The sequence below is a fragment of the Sebastes umbrosus genome, chromosome 20 (genome assembly GCF_015220745.1).
Source record: "Sebastes umbrosus isolate fSebUmb1 chromosome 20, fSebUmb1.pri, whole genome shotgun sequence".
Classification (NCBI taxonomy): domain Eukaryota; kingdom Metazoa; phylum Chordata; class Actinopteri; order Perciformes; family Sebastidae; genus Sebastes; species Sebastes umbrosus.
This window is the reverse complement of record NC_051288.1, coordinates 25,184,973-25,199,813: the sequence shown is the minus strand read 5'-3', so window position 1 is coordinate 25,199,813 and position 14,841 is coordinate 25,184,973. Positions and strand designations below refer to the sequence as shown.

The 14,841-nt window shown below is 39.6% G+C and overlaps 3 protein-coding genes across 5 annotated transcripts; all 3 read left to right on the top strand.

Annotated features, from left to right (window-relative positions):
- Positions 1–614: 614 nt before the first annotated feature.
- On the top strand, positions 615–7,873 carry LOC119479014 (urokinase-type plasminogen activator-like). Its single transcript, XM_037754177.1, has 11 exons — positions 615–807; positions 878–992; positions 1,081–1,185; positions 1,257–1,410; positions 2,723–2,820; positions 2,911–2,961; positions 3,053–3,251; positions 3,340–3,491; positions 3,880–4,020; positions 4,951–5,099; positions 5,191–7,873. The coding sequence occupies exons 1-11, from the start codon at positions 712–714 to the stop codon at positions 5,383–5,385; spliced, it is 1,455 nt and encodes a 484-aa protein (XP_037610105.1). The 5' UTR covers positions 615–711; the 3' UTR covers positions 5,386–7,873.
- A 1,045-nt stretch (positions 7,874–8,918) lies between these two features.
- LOC119479034 (DELTA-stichotoxin-Hmg2b-like) lies at positions 8,919–12,865 on the top strand. Of its 3 annotated transcripts, none has more exons than XM_037754222.1 (4): positions 8,919–9,142; positions 10,887–10,922; positions 11,165–11,283; positions 12,343–12,865. In XM_037754222.1, the coding sequence occupies exons 3-4, from the start codon at positions 11,180–11,182 to the stop codon at positions 12,770–12,772; spliced, it is 534 nt and encodes a 177-aa protein (XP_037610150.1). In that variant the 5' UTR covers positions 8,919–9,142; positions 10,887–10,922; positions 11,165–11,179; the 3' UTR covers positions 12,773–12,865. The 3 variants fall into 3 exon arrangements, with proteins under 3 accessions (XP_037610150.1, XP_037610149.1, XP_037610151.1); XM_037754221.1 differs by having other exon boundaries at positions 8,920–9,142; positions 10,884–10,922; XM_037754223.1 differs by having other exon boundaries at positions 8,955–9,058; positions 10,884–10,922.
- An 819-nt stretch (positions 12,866–13,684) lies between these two features.
- LOC119479033 (DELTA-sagatoxin-Srs1a-like) lies at positions 13,685–14,818 on the top strand. Its single transcript, XM_037754220.1, has 3 exons — positions 13,685–13,842; positions 13,987–14,105; positions 14,259–14,818. The coding sequence occupies exons 2-3, from the start codon at positions 14,002–14,004 to the stop codon at positions 14,698–14,700; spliced, it is 546 nt and encodes a 181-aa protein (XP_037610148.1). The 5' UTR covers positions 13,685–13,842; positions 13,987–14,001; the 3' UTR covers positions 14,701–14,818.
- The last annotated feature ends 23 nt before the right edge of the window (positions 14,819–14,841 follow it).

Here is a 14,841-nt window from a genome sequence, read left to right as displayed (position 1 = left end):
GCAATGGATTCATTAGTTTTTCTAGTTTTAAAACTTTGCAATTTGTGTTAATGTGTTAAAGAAATTAGTGGCGTAACGCGTTATTATCACATTAACTTTGACAGTCCTAAAAATAATAGGTCATGAAGCTTTCAAAGCTGAACATATTGTGTTTTTCCGAGATGTGACATGGTGCCACCTCATTGTTTTTTTTATACTAGAGGGACTTTACGTTAAAGACACACCCTTAAAGGACTGAAACCGTTTCTTCTTCATGTGGTCATTATTAGTACATATAGTAGTCAACCCGTTACCCAACTGGTGTTGTTGTGGTGTCACTGGTGAGACTCTGAGGTGTCACAGGGTGTGGACACCAACATCCTGCAGCTTTATGGTATCCACACAGTCATAAACATGATTCATTGATCCATTAATATTGATCCGTATTCACGTTAATGTGTTAAATTCACCACATCAACAGCTGCATGTCCAATCGGACAGCTCAGCTTCCGACATACCAAAGTTATCGCAATGCTTCCTGGGAATTACAGATGTGGATTAACAGCATTTACTCATCCACTCGCCCTGCAAGCAGCTATTTCTTCACACCTCATCAAGTGGGCCAGCCTGTCGAAGAGCTCCTCAGCCAATCAGGACTCTCCCTCCCACCCTAAACACCACCAACAAAACAGAGAAACCCCTGAGGAGGTTCCCAGACAGCTCTCTGCAGGCATGCTGTTTGGATTTCAATCTGTGCAGCGAGACGACACGATGAAGAACTTTGGTGTTTTAATATGCATCCTGGCAGCTCTGACAACAACTGAAGCAGTAAGGACATTTTTTATCTCACTTGAACTGAAATGTTGCATTTATTTACAGACTTTTTTTGCACTTTTAGGGCTTATTGAGAGGAAAAAGAAGGCAGAGATTTTCTGGTTTCTCTTCCTCCTCCTCGTCTTCTTCGTCCTCTTCGTCCTCTTCGTCTTCGTTCTCCTCCTCCTTTGAAAGTTCAGGTGAGAAACTCCACATTCGCCAATGCTCTCTGGTATTACACATGAACATCAGGCTGTACTGAAGTGTGTCATTTCCCATGTTGTGCAGGAGGGATCTGTCTGAATGGAGGCAGCTCGGTCCCATCCCTGACTTCGGGTGAACACATGTTCTGTCTGTGTGCTGATGGTTTTGAGGGCAGACACTGTGAAACAGGTAAGAAGCTGAACCAACAAACCAATTGGCATTCATCTTCTTCCACATTTTTAACGAACTGTGTCCTTTAGTGAAAGGAGCTCAGTGCTACGACGGCGTGGGACTGTACTACAGAGGCAGAGCGTCTAAATCAGAGAGTGGACGAACATGTGAGAAGTGGGATTCAGACACCAGGGCGCTGTACATGTCTACTGATGTCCGCTCAGGGAGGCACAACTACTGCAGGTAGGCTGCCAAGAACTCCAGATATATAATATATACAGCCTGTAAATCAGAGGTGTGGACTCAAGTCAGACTCAAGTCACAAAGCAAGTTAATCCCACATTTTTTAACTGTTCAAATGTACCTTAAAGAGAGATTTGTCAAGTATTTGTAAGGGCTGTCATAATTAACACGATGTTTTAACACTATTAATTTCTTTAACGCATTAACGCAACTTACAATTTTAAGGTTACAGTGAAGATACTGGTATCATATGAAACTAAAAAACCTAATGAATCCATCGGTACCAATCATGTCATACTAGCTTGTCGCAAAGGAGGCAAAATAATGCTCCAAACTCACGCTACATTTTGGCGAGGAAAAACTGTCATGGTCATTTTCAAAGGGGTCCCTTGACCTCTGACCTCCAGATATGTGAATGTAAATGGGTTCTATGGGTACCCACGAGTCTCCCTTTTACAGACATGCCCATTTTATGATCATCACATGCAGTTTGTGGCAAGTCATAGTCAAGTCAGCACACTGACACACTGACAGCTGTTGTTGCCTGTTGGGCTGCAGTTTGCCATGTTATGATTGGAGCATATTGTTTTATGCTAAATGCAGTACCTGTGAGGGTTTCTGGACAATATCTGTCATTGTTTTGTGTTGTTACTTGATTTACAATAATAAATATATACATACATTTGCATAAAGCAGCATATTTGTCCACTCCCATGTTGATAAGAGTATTAAATACTTGACAAATCTCCCTTTAAGGTACATTTTGAATGGATAAAAAATGTGTGATTAATTTGCTATTAATCGCCTGAGTATATCTGTATTAATTGTATCATAAATGGTGTATTTTAGTGTATTTTCATCAAATTTACAGTCCCAGTTGTAGTAAGGTGTCGTAGAATTAATTCTGTTGCATCATTATACATGGGATCTTTGCTATAATGGTGATATTGCCTTTGACGTTTAGATTTTATACTAGGCGAGGATGGAAATCTTAGTTTTTCCTTTATTGCATCTCCATTTACTCTGGAATGGTTATATAAATAGGTTTACTTACAGTTCATTCATATTCCTTAGCTTCTTACCTTTCAAAAGAGACCACATATATACATCTAAGCCTCATGGTTGAGGAGCCGGTCCTGATTCATATTGAGTGGTTGTTTTAGGCGTTTTTTCCGAGGGCTTTAGGAGGATAATTTGGAAATTGTTCCAAATTTGGAATCTTGTTTCATTTCAGATCCAAAGTGCTGGAATAGAAAGTCAAAAACATACAATTAATATCTTTACTGTTGGATGGATTTGATGTGTTTTACAGGAATATTCACTACAAACGGCGTCCGTGGTGTCACGTGTGGAAAAACCAGCAGCTGGTTTGGGAGTATTGTAGTATTCCACGTTGTGGTATTGAGTTGTGTAAGTGGATTCTCTCTTTTGACAGTCTTCCAATACAATCCAAACCAAATTACATGATTCATCCGTGTTAAACACTCTCTAATCTTGTAGTTCCAGCCCCACCCTCACCTGCACCACCTGCACCCACGGAGCCAGAGCCAGGTAACTTCCTGTCTTACTGAACTCACTGTTTCACATGTTCGTGCTGTTTCCCCTCAGCGGTTTTTGAACTTTGTGTCACCCCCCCATCCAGCTGCAGAGTCGTCATGTGGCCAGCGCTCCAGGAGGAAGCTGATGAAGATCGTGGGTGGAACAGTTGCCACTGTGGAATCCCACCCTTGGGTCGCTGCCATATTTTGGCGCAGCAAATCCAAGGAGAGGGTTTTCCGCTGCGGGGGCAGTCTGATCTCAGCCTGCTGGGTCCTCACAGCTGCCCACTGCTTCCCCGACGGGTAGGAAGTGACGTCACTTACTGAAACCACGGCAGGTGCTTAGAAATGATGAGTGACTGGACTTCTCTTGTGAATTTTGTGTTTCTAGCTCCCACGCCAAGCAACGTCGCTTCTCCGTCATCCTGGGGAAAAATGTCATGAATGAGACCGACCCGACTGTGGAGCAAACATTCAGGGTGGAAGAGATCATCATGCATGCCGGGTTTGACAACAGTGATGGGGACTTCAACAACGACATCGGTATGAACGTAGATATATATACATAGATTCGCCTTTGGATTGTACATCAACGTCGCCGCCATATTGGGGAGGTCAGGACTGGCCTGTAAACACATACAAGTGAACGGGGGAGCTGCTGTTTTTCTCTTTCTACTCCTCGTAGATCATAAACCTTTGGAATATAAAAATGACTAAACATTATGGTGCTTTTTATCCAGAAAAACAGCAGCTCCCCCGTTCACTTGTATGTGTTTACAGGCCAGTCCTGACCTCCCCAATATGGCTGACGTATCACATGCGGTGTCTACTTATATACTGTACATCTATGAGTATGAACACGTCTTTAGATGCTTCAGTATTGATGATGTGATGTAATAAAAGCAGTAATTCTTTGATAAATGTCGTGCAGCTCTGCTGAAGCTGAGGGCCAAACATGGGAAGTGTGCAGAGGAGAGTGACTCGGTGAAGACCGTCTGTCTGCCGCCGGCTCAGCAAAGCCTCCAGCCTGGAGTCACCTGTGAGATCGCTGGATATGGGAAAGAGAAATACGGTGAGGAACGACCTCTGAATACTGTTGTCCTGTCTGACTGTGAGGTGGACATACGGCGTTAGATTGCATCACACCCAAACGTGATAGTTTTACTAAACCATTGGTATTGAGGGGCCAAAACCAAAGGGTCTTCCTCACGTTGTTGCAACAACTTCAGAAGCAATTATTATGATTTTACATGGTAACACGTGTAGCGTACATGTAGCGGACTCAGTTTAAAAGCTAGAATGAAGATACTGGTATCATATGAAACTAGAAAACCTAAATAATCCATTGGTACCAACCATGTCATACTAGATTGTTGTAAATAACGTTCCAAACTTACGCTAAATATTGGCGAGGAAAAACTGGCATGGTCATTTTCAAAGGGGTCCCTTGACCTCTGACCTCCAGATGTGTGAATGTAAATGGGTTCTATGGGTACCCACGAGTCTCCCCTTTACAGACATGTCCACTTGCACTTAGTGGACGATCATGCAATGAATCACGATTAAGTATTTGAATCGATTGACAGCCCTGGCTGTAACCACTCGGCTACCAACAGCCATATTTCACTCTTTCAGTTTTATCTCATGTGAGCTTTCAGCTGCATCTCACAGTCTTCTTCAGCTCTATTTACTGAAGCAAGATCACGGATCACATCTAATAAGATGTCATATATGACACCTGAGCCACGTGAAGACCGTGAGATGCAGTTGAAAGATCCAACAAGCCAGAACTTGGACCTTTATTACATCAAAATCAAACTTCCTTTATCAACTTTATGAAGTAAAATCTGCAGTTGTAACTCCAACCATCAGATAAATGTGGTGTAAAACTGCTCTGTAATAGTACCTAAGTGAAGGTAATTAGTGTGTTTGTACCTGTCATTATGTGTTTTACACACCGTGATGAGTTGTACAGTATTTTAACAGCGTTTCTTCTCTCCAGGTTTGTGGTACAAGTCGCAGTTCCTCAGAGAGGCTCAGGTGAACCTCCTCGCCGACGATGTGTGTCAACACGAGGACTATTATGCAAACATGATCAGTGATAACATGTTTTGCGCCGGTCGTCCCGACTGGAGCCAGGATGCCTGCGAGGTATTCACGACGAGTCCAGACTCGATTCACGGATCACTTGTGGTTGATTTCCTTTTAATGCTGCTCGTCTCTCTCTCTTCTCTTCTCACAGGGCGACTCGGGAGGCCCTCTGGTGTGCGAGGTCGGCAGCAGGCTCTTCCTGTTCGGAGTCATCAGCTGGGGCGACGGCTGCGCGAAGGAGAATCGACCCGGCGTTTACACCCGAGTGACCAATTACAACCGGTGGATAGAGGAGAAGACGGGGCTGCCGTCCATTGCTGCCGGCTCCATGTTTCCTCAGAAGTGAGGCTGCTGCTGTTTTGCTCGTTTCCTTGGTGGCCTTAAAGGATAAAGCTGCAATATTTTACATTTTTCTTAAACATCCCATGAAAAGGCAAAAACCAACGATGAATTCATCCACTAACAAACATCATCAGTATATCTAAAGCCTGATATATCTTATTCCTGTGTGCAATACAGCTCCATTGTCAAGACTAAGCTATGTGAGGCTGTACTTAGACTACATCCACACTAATACCTTTTTGATTTAAAACACATAACGTTTGTTATGTTTATTCCTAGCGCCCCTCCCTCCAGAGTAGGCTCTCATGACCCAACCCCCTTTTTGGGGGAAAACAACCCCGTATCGCTCATAGACGGCAACGGTCCAGACACACTGGGCGAGTCAGCAGCGCCTGATGATTCACAGCAACAACAGACAGTGAAAGTGATCGTTTGACTGTATATTGACATCGTACCAGCTACATTACTACAGTTTTGATGTCGTAGATGTTGTAGAACATGCAGTGACTTGCACGGCTCCATGAATGAACACAGTACTGGGTTTTAACTGTGGATTGTTACTATAATTTACAAATTACCACATGTTTCTTAACCTTTTTCTGTCTAAAGTAAATATAAATGACATTTATAATGAAATGAAATGGCCATTATGAAAGGCAAACTCTATGTAGAAAGAAAGGGCTGACGGCAGCAGCAGCAGTAACGCAGTTGGTGTGAACAACCGACGCGTGAGTCACGCAGCAGTTCAGCGAGGCAACCGTCAGGCGCTGCTCACGCTCCCAGTGAGTTCAGTAAGCAGAAGAAGTTGAAGCATGTCTCCAAACTTCTAATCCAAAAACGCTGATCTATGATTTGTTCCCCTGCCATGTCCTAAAATAGATATAATTGAGGGTCTTTATGGTGTCAAGCTATTAACCAGACAGATTTGTTTATGCGCCAGAGATTCACACAAGTTCACACAAGATGGGCAAATTACTCAGTTTTATTTTTTAAGTAGGTCTATTTAACATAAAAATGCTGCTGCAGTGTACTTATTATTTTGTTATTTTCAGTCTTTAAAAGTCACCAGAGGGCGGGAAACAAAGTTTCTGAAACTCTAATTTGGCATAGTTACGTTAGCAAATGTAGATTCATCCGCAGCTGAAAGTAGTCCCCAACAAATGCAGTATTTCCTCCTGTTTGAGTAAAGTTTGGTAAAAACTACAGTGACCAGCTGTTTTAGGAAAATACTGAGTCTTTATTAATAATGAAACTATATATTTATGAGTAGTAAGAAGCAATGTTCTTGGAGCTGAGAGCCACAGAGAGGGCAAAGACGTTATAAAGTATTAAAAGACGGACTAACACGTTGTTGGTTTGGGTCCTTTCGTGGGATTTGTTTAAAATCTCCAGCGTTACCGTTGAAGGATCAGTGATATGCATGTTTTAGCCCATTTGCTATAAATCATGTCTATTTTACATCACAGTTAAATTCTGCAAACATGCACGCTGCTTTGTTTTACATTTTGGGATATATTTTTCCAGTTTCCATTCATTTCTTTCAATAGTAACAAATACAAACTATCTGACTTCACAACATGTATTTAAAAGTGGTCAGCAATAATGTAAAATGCACATGATTTGTAGTTAAACAGCTCAAACATGCAAAAAAAAAACCTGTTATGGTCCTTTAATATATTTTTTAAGCTTTGTTTTTTTTTAATACTGAAATTTAATTTCAATACATACAATGTGTCAGGGTGTTTTGTAAGTATAAAGTTGCTCTTACTGCACTTAATGGCGAGCTAATTATTTCTATCTTTTAAAGAGTGATTTATTTTTATATTTTTTTAGATTATCTTTTGTAGATTTTTTCATAATTTGCAGAGATGTTTTTGTTCATATTATTATTACCCCTTTTTCTACATTTTTGAGGTCATTTCTAAATAAAGAAGTCCAGCAATTTATTACAGAAACTTCCAACCTTTGATTCATGCTTACGCTTACTTAGTAAAACCACATTGTTTACTGCATGTTCTGGATTTTATTTTTATTTTATGCTATTTAGCTAACCATACGTTTTAAAAACTACTGAATTGTTTATGTTGATATTGCATCATTTTGTACTTTTATATGTTGTTTGTTGTTTTACACCAAAGACCACATTGGAAATATCTGTTAAACAGTCGCATGAGTGAAGTTGTACAAATATCTGAGCAGAAATATACGAATAAACTAACTGTAAATATAAATCAAGATGAAAGCTTCACACCAATGATGACATAGCCTATAATTATCTTCCTCCAGCTGCATGTAATGGCTCTGGGTGCCTAATAATACTCTCATTACAGTATTTTTATAGCCTGAAGTGTTGCTTTTATTGTGTTGTAAAAATACAAAGACAGAGTGTAATAGCAGTAACAGACCGACTGTTTTAATGGAAAACATTTCCGTTCAATGCCACACTTGAATGTCTTGCTCTTGTAAATAAAAAGTGTTTCTTTATGTGTTGAGAAAATTCTCCTACTTCTTAAGAAAAATAAACTACTTAAAAAACCTTGTGGATCAGCTGGAGAATATGGAGGACGGAACCTGCTAAAATAAAAAATAAATGAATAAATGAATGACTCGATAAATAAACAAATATGTCATTAAATGTAGCAAAAAATAATATTAAAAATAAATGTAGCCATTAATTAATTGATTAATTAATAAATTCCCTTTTTTATTCTTCTGTTTAATTTTCCCTATTATTTATCTATGTATTAATTTATATTTCTTTTTAAATGTATTATTTATTTATTTTTGCATTTTTTTTGTATTTAAATTGAGTGACAGAATAATGAGGCAGAAATGCATTAAGAAATGTAAAAAGAAATGTGTGAAAAAAAGAACACAGAAAGAAATAAGTTTGGGGAAATAAATAAGGGGTGAAATGCATAAATAAAAAATAAGTGCAAAAAGAAATAAATTCATTTAAAAATTAATAAAAGTAAAGGGATCAAGAAGAAGAGTAAATAAATAAGGGAATTAACACAAATATATTAATTAATGGCTACATTTATTATTTTTAATATTATTTATGCTACATTTAATGACATTTATTTATGAAGTAATTCCTTTATTCATTAATTTATTTTGTATTTATTTAAGCATTTATTTTCATTCAAAATAAATTGATTTATTTTGCATTTATTTTTATTTGTTTATTTAGTTATGCATTTATTTTTTATTTATTTATTTTTTCTCTGTTTTTAATTTATTTTATATTTATTTTAAAATGCATATATTTATTTATGTATTTATACATTTATTTATTTATTTTTTCATGCAAGATTTTCCCTTTGCATTCCGCCCCTTATTTGTTTCCCCAAACTTATTTATTTCTATATTCTTTTCTTTACACATTTCTTTTTACTTTTATTTAAAATGTATATTACTGCAAATTGATCTTTATTAATTCCCCTGGCTGTTTTGTTTTGACCACAAGGTGGTGCTGTTGTAGTAAAAGTTAAACAGGTGACACAGATGATGACTTGATTATCCTGCAGGACTGAAAATGTGTGTAAAGTGGTTTCTTACACTTTACTTCTGTTTGTCACCTGATGGAGGCAGAAGCTGTTTAAATTAAAATAAAAAAATCCAAGATGTGCTTCAAGATGTGTGGAATTCAAAGGCTACCAGCACAGCTTTAATGGGTGATTTCTCATTGATTCATATTTAATAAAATCATCCTGCAGGGATCAGTGTGAGTCCTCTCCAGATGTGAGTCTCCAGGTCATGTAAGTGACATCATCACTCATCAGGTTGTTTAAGTTGAGAATGAACTGAACTCCTTTAATGAATCATCAGCAATTACTACTGACCACTTTTTAACATTTCAAACATGCTCTTCTGTTATGAAATGGACTTTTGTGGATGTGTTTTGTGTTCTTTTAAATCATGCGTGCTGGTTGGTGCTGTGATGCAGTGGTTGTAAACCAGTAAGAGGGTTTGATTCCCAGTCGTTTTACCATCTCCATGATCTCTTTGACATTCACTGAGAATAAGTGTGTCTGCAGTTGTGGAAGAAGTGCTCACATCCTTGTGTCTCTTTGCGCTCATTTTGTGCTCATTTTCTCACTGTGGTCATTTTGCGTCACTTTGTGCACATTTTGTGCTAATATTGCATCTCTTTTTGGGCGTGTTGCATCATTTTGCATCACTTTGTTCTCATTTTGTGTCACTGTGCTCATTTAATGTCACTCTGTGCTCATTTCACCTCACTTTGTACTCATTTTGTGCTCATTTTACATCGCTTTGTGTTTATTTTGCGTCACTTTGTACTCCTTTTGACTCACTTTGTGCTCATTTTGCATCACTTTGTGGTCGTTTTGCGTCCCTTAGTGCTCATTCTGCATCTCTTTTTGGGCGTGTTGCATCTCTTTGTGCTCATTTTGTGTCACTTTGTGCTCATTTTGTGCTCATTTTACATCGCTTTGTGTTTATTTTGCGTCACTTTGTGCACATTTTACGTCATTTTGTCCTCGTATTGTGTCTGCACATTTTGATCAATTTGTGCTCATTTTGCATTGCTTTGTGCGCAAATTGCGTCTCTTTGTGCTCATTTCGCATCTTTTTATGCTCATTTTGCGTCTCTTTGTGATTATTTTGCATCTTTTTATGCTCATTTTGCATCTCTGTGCTCATTTTGCATCACTTTGTGGTAATTTTGAGTCTCTTTAAGATCAATTTGTGCTCATTTTGCATTTCTTTGGGCTCATTTTGTATCTCTGAGGTATTTTTGTGGTATTTCTGAGGTATTTTGTGGCTGTCTTGCCCCCTGACCCCTTTGACCCCTTTGACCCCTGGACCTGTGATCCACCCGTGTGTATGTGACTGTCTGACTATTTGCTGTTCCCTTCAACGGACTGACGACTCGTTCAAATATTCTCCATCACCTCCGTGCAGTCCAACAGGTTCCTCAAACACAAAACACTTAAAGACAATGAGACGTCTGTTGCTTCACGTTGGGCTCATTCATCGACTCTTTGGCACATGAGATGTCATAAAAAACAACAACATGTAGGATAATAACTAGAAACCATCATTTATTGTCAACCGCCAGTATGCAGTCTTTCATAGGAACCAGTTCTTCATCTAACATGAGTCATCATCATCATCATCAGATACTCTCGGACGGTTGGGGCGGCCACTCTTTACTCTTTAAATCTTTCCAGACTTTCAGGTATTTCACCTGATCAGCCACTCAGAGCTCATCTGTTGAACGTTTTTCCATCTTGTGCCAAACAGATTATCAGTACTGAGTCTTTTAAATCACATGAAACACATCACCTAATGTCTCTATATACTTTAGTCTATTTCACCGTCGCTACATGCTGTTTAGAGAGTTTAAACTATCACACATAATTGAGATTACATGTGAGCACAGACACTCCCACTGAAAGCTCTCGCTGTGTGAGGTGTGACCGGGAGGGTGTGACTTCGTACTTGTCCCCAAAACTAACTCCAACCTGTTTTCAGAAGACAACCTGCCATCCTGTGCGTGTGACATAAAGTAAAGTAAGTACATTTACTTTGAGATAATTATGCAATATTCACCAAATTGTTGGAAAACAAAATGTTTCGTTGTATCATTAGTAATAATATTCTGTAATACTGCTCAGTAGAGATGCATTTAGTACTTTCGTACTGGTGTCCTGATGCATCGTACTTCATTTTTGTGTGTTTAGAATGATTGTTTGCCTCTAAAAAGTGTTTCTAAATAAAATCTATTTTAACAAATTCATTTCTTTTTCATTCAGCCGTCTCCAGCAGCCATGCATAACACTGCAGAAGCCCACTCCCACACCCTCACCACCAACCGCAACTGCACCATGGAGCTCACCAATGTCAGCTCCGTCTTCTGTCTCGTCAACCCAAAGTAAGAAACTCTGATTTTCTCTTTTGTGCATGATTGAACCAATAACGACAGCGATGATTTAAATACCTGACATGTAGGGTGGATTAGCCTCTAATGTGGGACAGATTTTGCATTTAAAGTTTCTGGAATAGATTGTGATACCCAGTACTACTCATAAAGGAAATGGTAGACATATCAGTTCTGTCATGTTTGAAATGTGGGACACTGAAAAGTCTGTTGAGTGTCTGTAGGAAACTCTCGAGGCTGAATGTGCAGCCCCATTTTAACAATGTTATTGCTGTTACAAAACCTCGGCTTATGTGTTGATAATAATAATAAATAAATAAAGAATATAATAGTTTTTAAGCATTTAGGCATATTAGAAAGACATTAAATTAGTTTGAGGAGGACCGACACCCACTGGAGTTTACAGGCGTCCCATTTTACAGCAACTCACTCTGCTTGAATCCATTTATGCATGAAAGTACATTTACACCAGGATGATTTTGAGTATGAGTATTTCTATTGTATTCTACTTCATACTTCATTTCACATTTATTTAATAAAAGTTTCAGGTCCAAATATGTAAAATAAAATGTAATAAAAACATGAGAAAGTAGAGAAAAGTAAAAAAAAATTAAAACAGATTTGTGCAGCAGAACTTTTTATTTTCTCACGTCACCTCAGATTTATCTCGTGTCCCTTTGGAGGGGCTCGACCCCTATGTTGGGAACTAAACTATAGGGACCAGAATACATTAAAGGAACAGTGTGTAGCATTTAGGGGGATCTATTGAATATGATATAGTACATTTTCTTTCGAGTATAATCACCTGAAAATAAGAATCGTTGTGTTTCTCGTTAGTTTAGAATAAGCTATCGTACTTGCCAACCCTCCCGATTTTCCTGGCAGACTCCCGTTTATCATCGCCCTCTCCCGGTTTCCTCCCGGGGTCACAATTCTCCCACATTTATGGAAAACTTTCACACCTTTTTTCCTTTTCGTTATCTCAACCTCAAGTAAGGTTTTAAACGCAGGACTTGTAATAATCTAAATTCTGGATCCTCTTCTTCCCTGCAGGGTGCACATGGAAAGCGGCTTCGTCTACAACCCTCCGCAGCCGACCCTGCGCACCACCAAGACCGAGGTGTGCTCCTTCACTAAGGATGACAACACGGTGTCGGGCGCCGTCGGCGTCCTGACCTACGAGCTGTTTCACATGCAGAAACGCCACTGCAACGAGGTGATCGCCATCATGTTCTCAGTGCCATTCGACTACAATTTCTACAAGAACTGGCTCGGGGTGGGCATATTTGAGCACACGCGAGCCTGCGACGACAAGCTGTTCGACTTCATGTACAAGGGAAAGGATTTCACCAACTTCGTGCGACACGAGGCCGACGGCTCCGGGGTTGTGTACAAGGGGAATATGCTGGACGTGAGGGCCTGCATGAACGATGAGGGCAAGGCCATTATTAAAGTGGAGCTGTATGACAAGATGGGCAGATAAGTCTGTTTGTGATTGATATGGAATAAAGTATGAGAAGCAGATATTCCTTCGTGTCATGTATGGGTGCTTTAAATGAATAAAAAACAATTTAATAGATTCATTGTGCTTGAAGTTTTTTGTGTCATCTTTAAGTTTTACGTCTCTCAAGCAGATTTAACATGAATCATACTTCACTTTGAGTAAATGATTACAATAAACAAGGGCTTTCAAAGTTAACGTGATAATAACACGTTAACGCAAATTTGCTTAAGCGCCACCAATTTCTTTAACGCATTAACGCAACTTGCGATTTTTAGGTTGTAGCGGGCTGAGTTTTAAAGCTAGAGTGAAGATACTGGCATCATATGAAACTAGAAAACCTAATGAATCCATCGGTTTCAACCATGACATACTGTTGTTGCCTGTTGGGCTGCAGTTTGCCATGTTATGATTGGAGCATATTGTTTTATGCTAAATGCAGTAACTGTGAGGGTTTCTGGACAATATCTGTCATTGTTTTGTGTTGTTAATTGATTTACAATAATAAATATATACATACATTTGCATAAAGCAGCATATTTGCCCACTCCCATGTTGATAAGAGTATTAAATACTTGACAAATCTCCCTTTAAACAGATAAAGAAATGTGCGATTAATCTCGATTAATCAATTGACAGCCCTAATATAAACACAGTCAGACTCTGCAGCATGCATGCTATGCAGAGATGCTGCACGTCTCTCCATGCAGACAGTAAAAACAACATCACAGACTCAGAGACGAAAGGTGTGGTGCATAAGGAGACACTGGAAAGCCAGACAAACCGGCTTGAAGCTTTGGTAAAGTTAGATAATTACAAAAGCAAAAAAAAAATACCACAGAAAAGTTGTTATTGTCGGCTACACCCTGTCATCACGCCTACATACCTCAGGACGAAGGTGTGGACAAAAAGGTTTCCAGCAACAGGTAGAGTAGGTGTTCTGTGGGTGGGGATGGTTTGGGTGTCACACATTCTCCAACAAGAAGAGTGAATCCAGTGTTTTCAGATCGGAGCGATCACCCGAACGAGCAACACACCTGTGATCCAGACAGGTAAGCTGGTTTATTCCTGTGCTGTATTGTATGTAACTGATAAAGATTTGTTTTTAATTTAGGATTTAGTCACTGTGCATCTTTTAACAGCAGTAAAATGTGTTAAACTGCATTATAATATAACGTTATCGTGCTCTGTCTCAGCCTTTACCTGCAACAATGAGTGAATCAGCAGAAGCTTTGGCTGCTAACCTCAAATCCAGTAGAAATGTCACCATTGAGATCACCAACCTTACCTCCACCTACTGCCTGATCGACCCCAAGTAAGTGCAACTCTTAATACTGCAGAGAGTATTGTTGAAAAAAGGGTGCATGGATAAAATGAGATTCAAATCACTTTCTTATAATACATGTAAACCTTATTATTTAGTTTTTGCTCTTACTTTTATGCCCTTTTTTGCCTTTTCAAAAAATAGGATTTACCTGGATAGTGGCAACGTCCACAGCCCACCCCAACCCACCGTGCGCCCACAGAAAACCGAGGTGTGCAACTTCAGCAAGACCAGCTCCAAAGCCACCGGCGCGGTGGGCGTGCTGACCTACGACCTGTTCTGCAGGGGCAGCAACAACTCCAAAGAGAAATTAGCCATAATGTTCTCCGTGCCCTACGATTATAGCATGTACAAGAACTGGTTAGCCTTGGCAATCTACGACCAGAGCAAAGAGACCAACGAGAAGCTGTACAAAGAGATGTATTACGACAAAGAGCCGCACGGCTTCGTGAGGGAGGAGGTCAAGGGCTCTGGCCTCACGTTTGAGGGCACGAACTTGGACGTGAAGGCTACCATGTCTCCGATGGGCAGGGCCATACTGAAGGTGGAGCTGTGGGACAAGCTCTTCACTCAGAAACGCCATTAATAAGGCGGTGATTCATTCACTTTGTTGACAAAATAATCCAGTATATGTGTAGCCCTTTGTACACCTGAGCTACTGTACCATCTGTTCATGCAATAAAATCCAGTCTGATTTGAGAAAACTTGTGTCTTAGTGATCATTTAC

What these genes read in the sequence shown, in the direction of transcription:
- LOC119479014 (XM_037754177.1), top strand. Translation starts at nt 712, where the DNA reads ATGCTGTTTGGATTTCAATCTGTGCAGCGAGACGACACGATGAAGAAC. An exon ending in CTCCTCCTTTGAAAGTTCAG is followed by an intron (nt 993 to 1,080) that starts GTGAGAAACTCC and finishes CATGTTGTGCAG; the next exon opens with GAGGGATCTGTCTGAATGGA. An exon ending in ACGTTGTGGTATTGAGTTGT is followed by an intron (nt 2,821 to 2,910) that starts GTAAGTGGATTC and finishes CTAATCTTGTAG; the next exon opens with TTCCAGCCCCACCCTCACCT.
- LOC119479034 (XM_037754222.1), top strand. Translation starts at nt 11,180, where the DNA reads ATGCATAACACTGCAGAAGCCCACTCCCACACCCTCACCACCAACCGC. An exon ending in TTCTGTCTCGTCAACCCAAA is followed by an intron (nt 11,284 to 12,342) that starts GTAAGAAACTCT and finishes TCTTCCCTGCAG; the next exon opens with GGTGCACATGGAAAGCGGCT.
- LOC119479033 (XM_037754220.1), top strand. Translation starts at nt 14,002, where the DNA reads ATGAGTGAATCAGCAGAAGCTTTGGCTGCTAACCTCAAATCCAGTAGA. An exon ending in TACTGCCTGATCGACCCCAA is followed by an intron (nt 14,106 to 14,258) that starts GTAAGTGCAACT and finishes TTCAAAAAATAG; the next exon opens with GATTTACCTGGATAGTGGCA.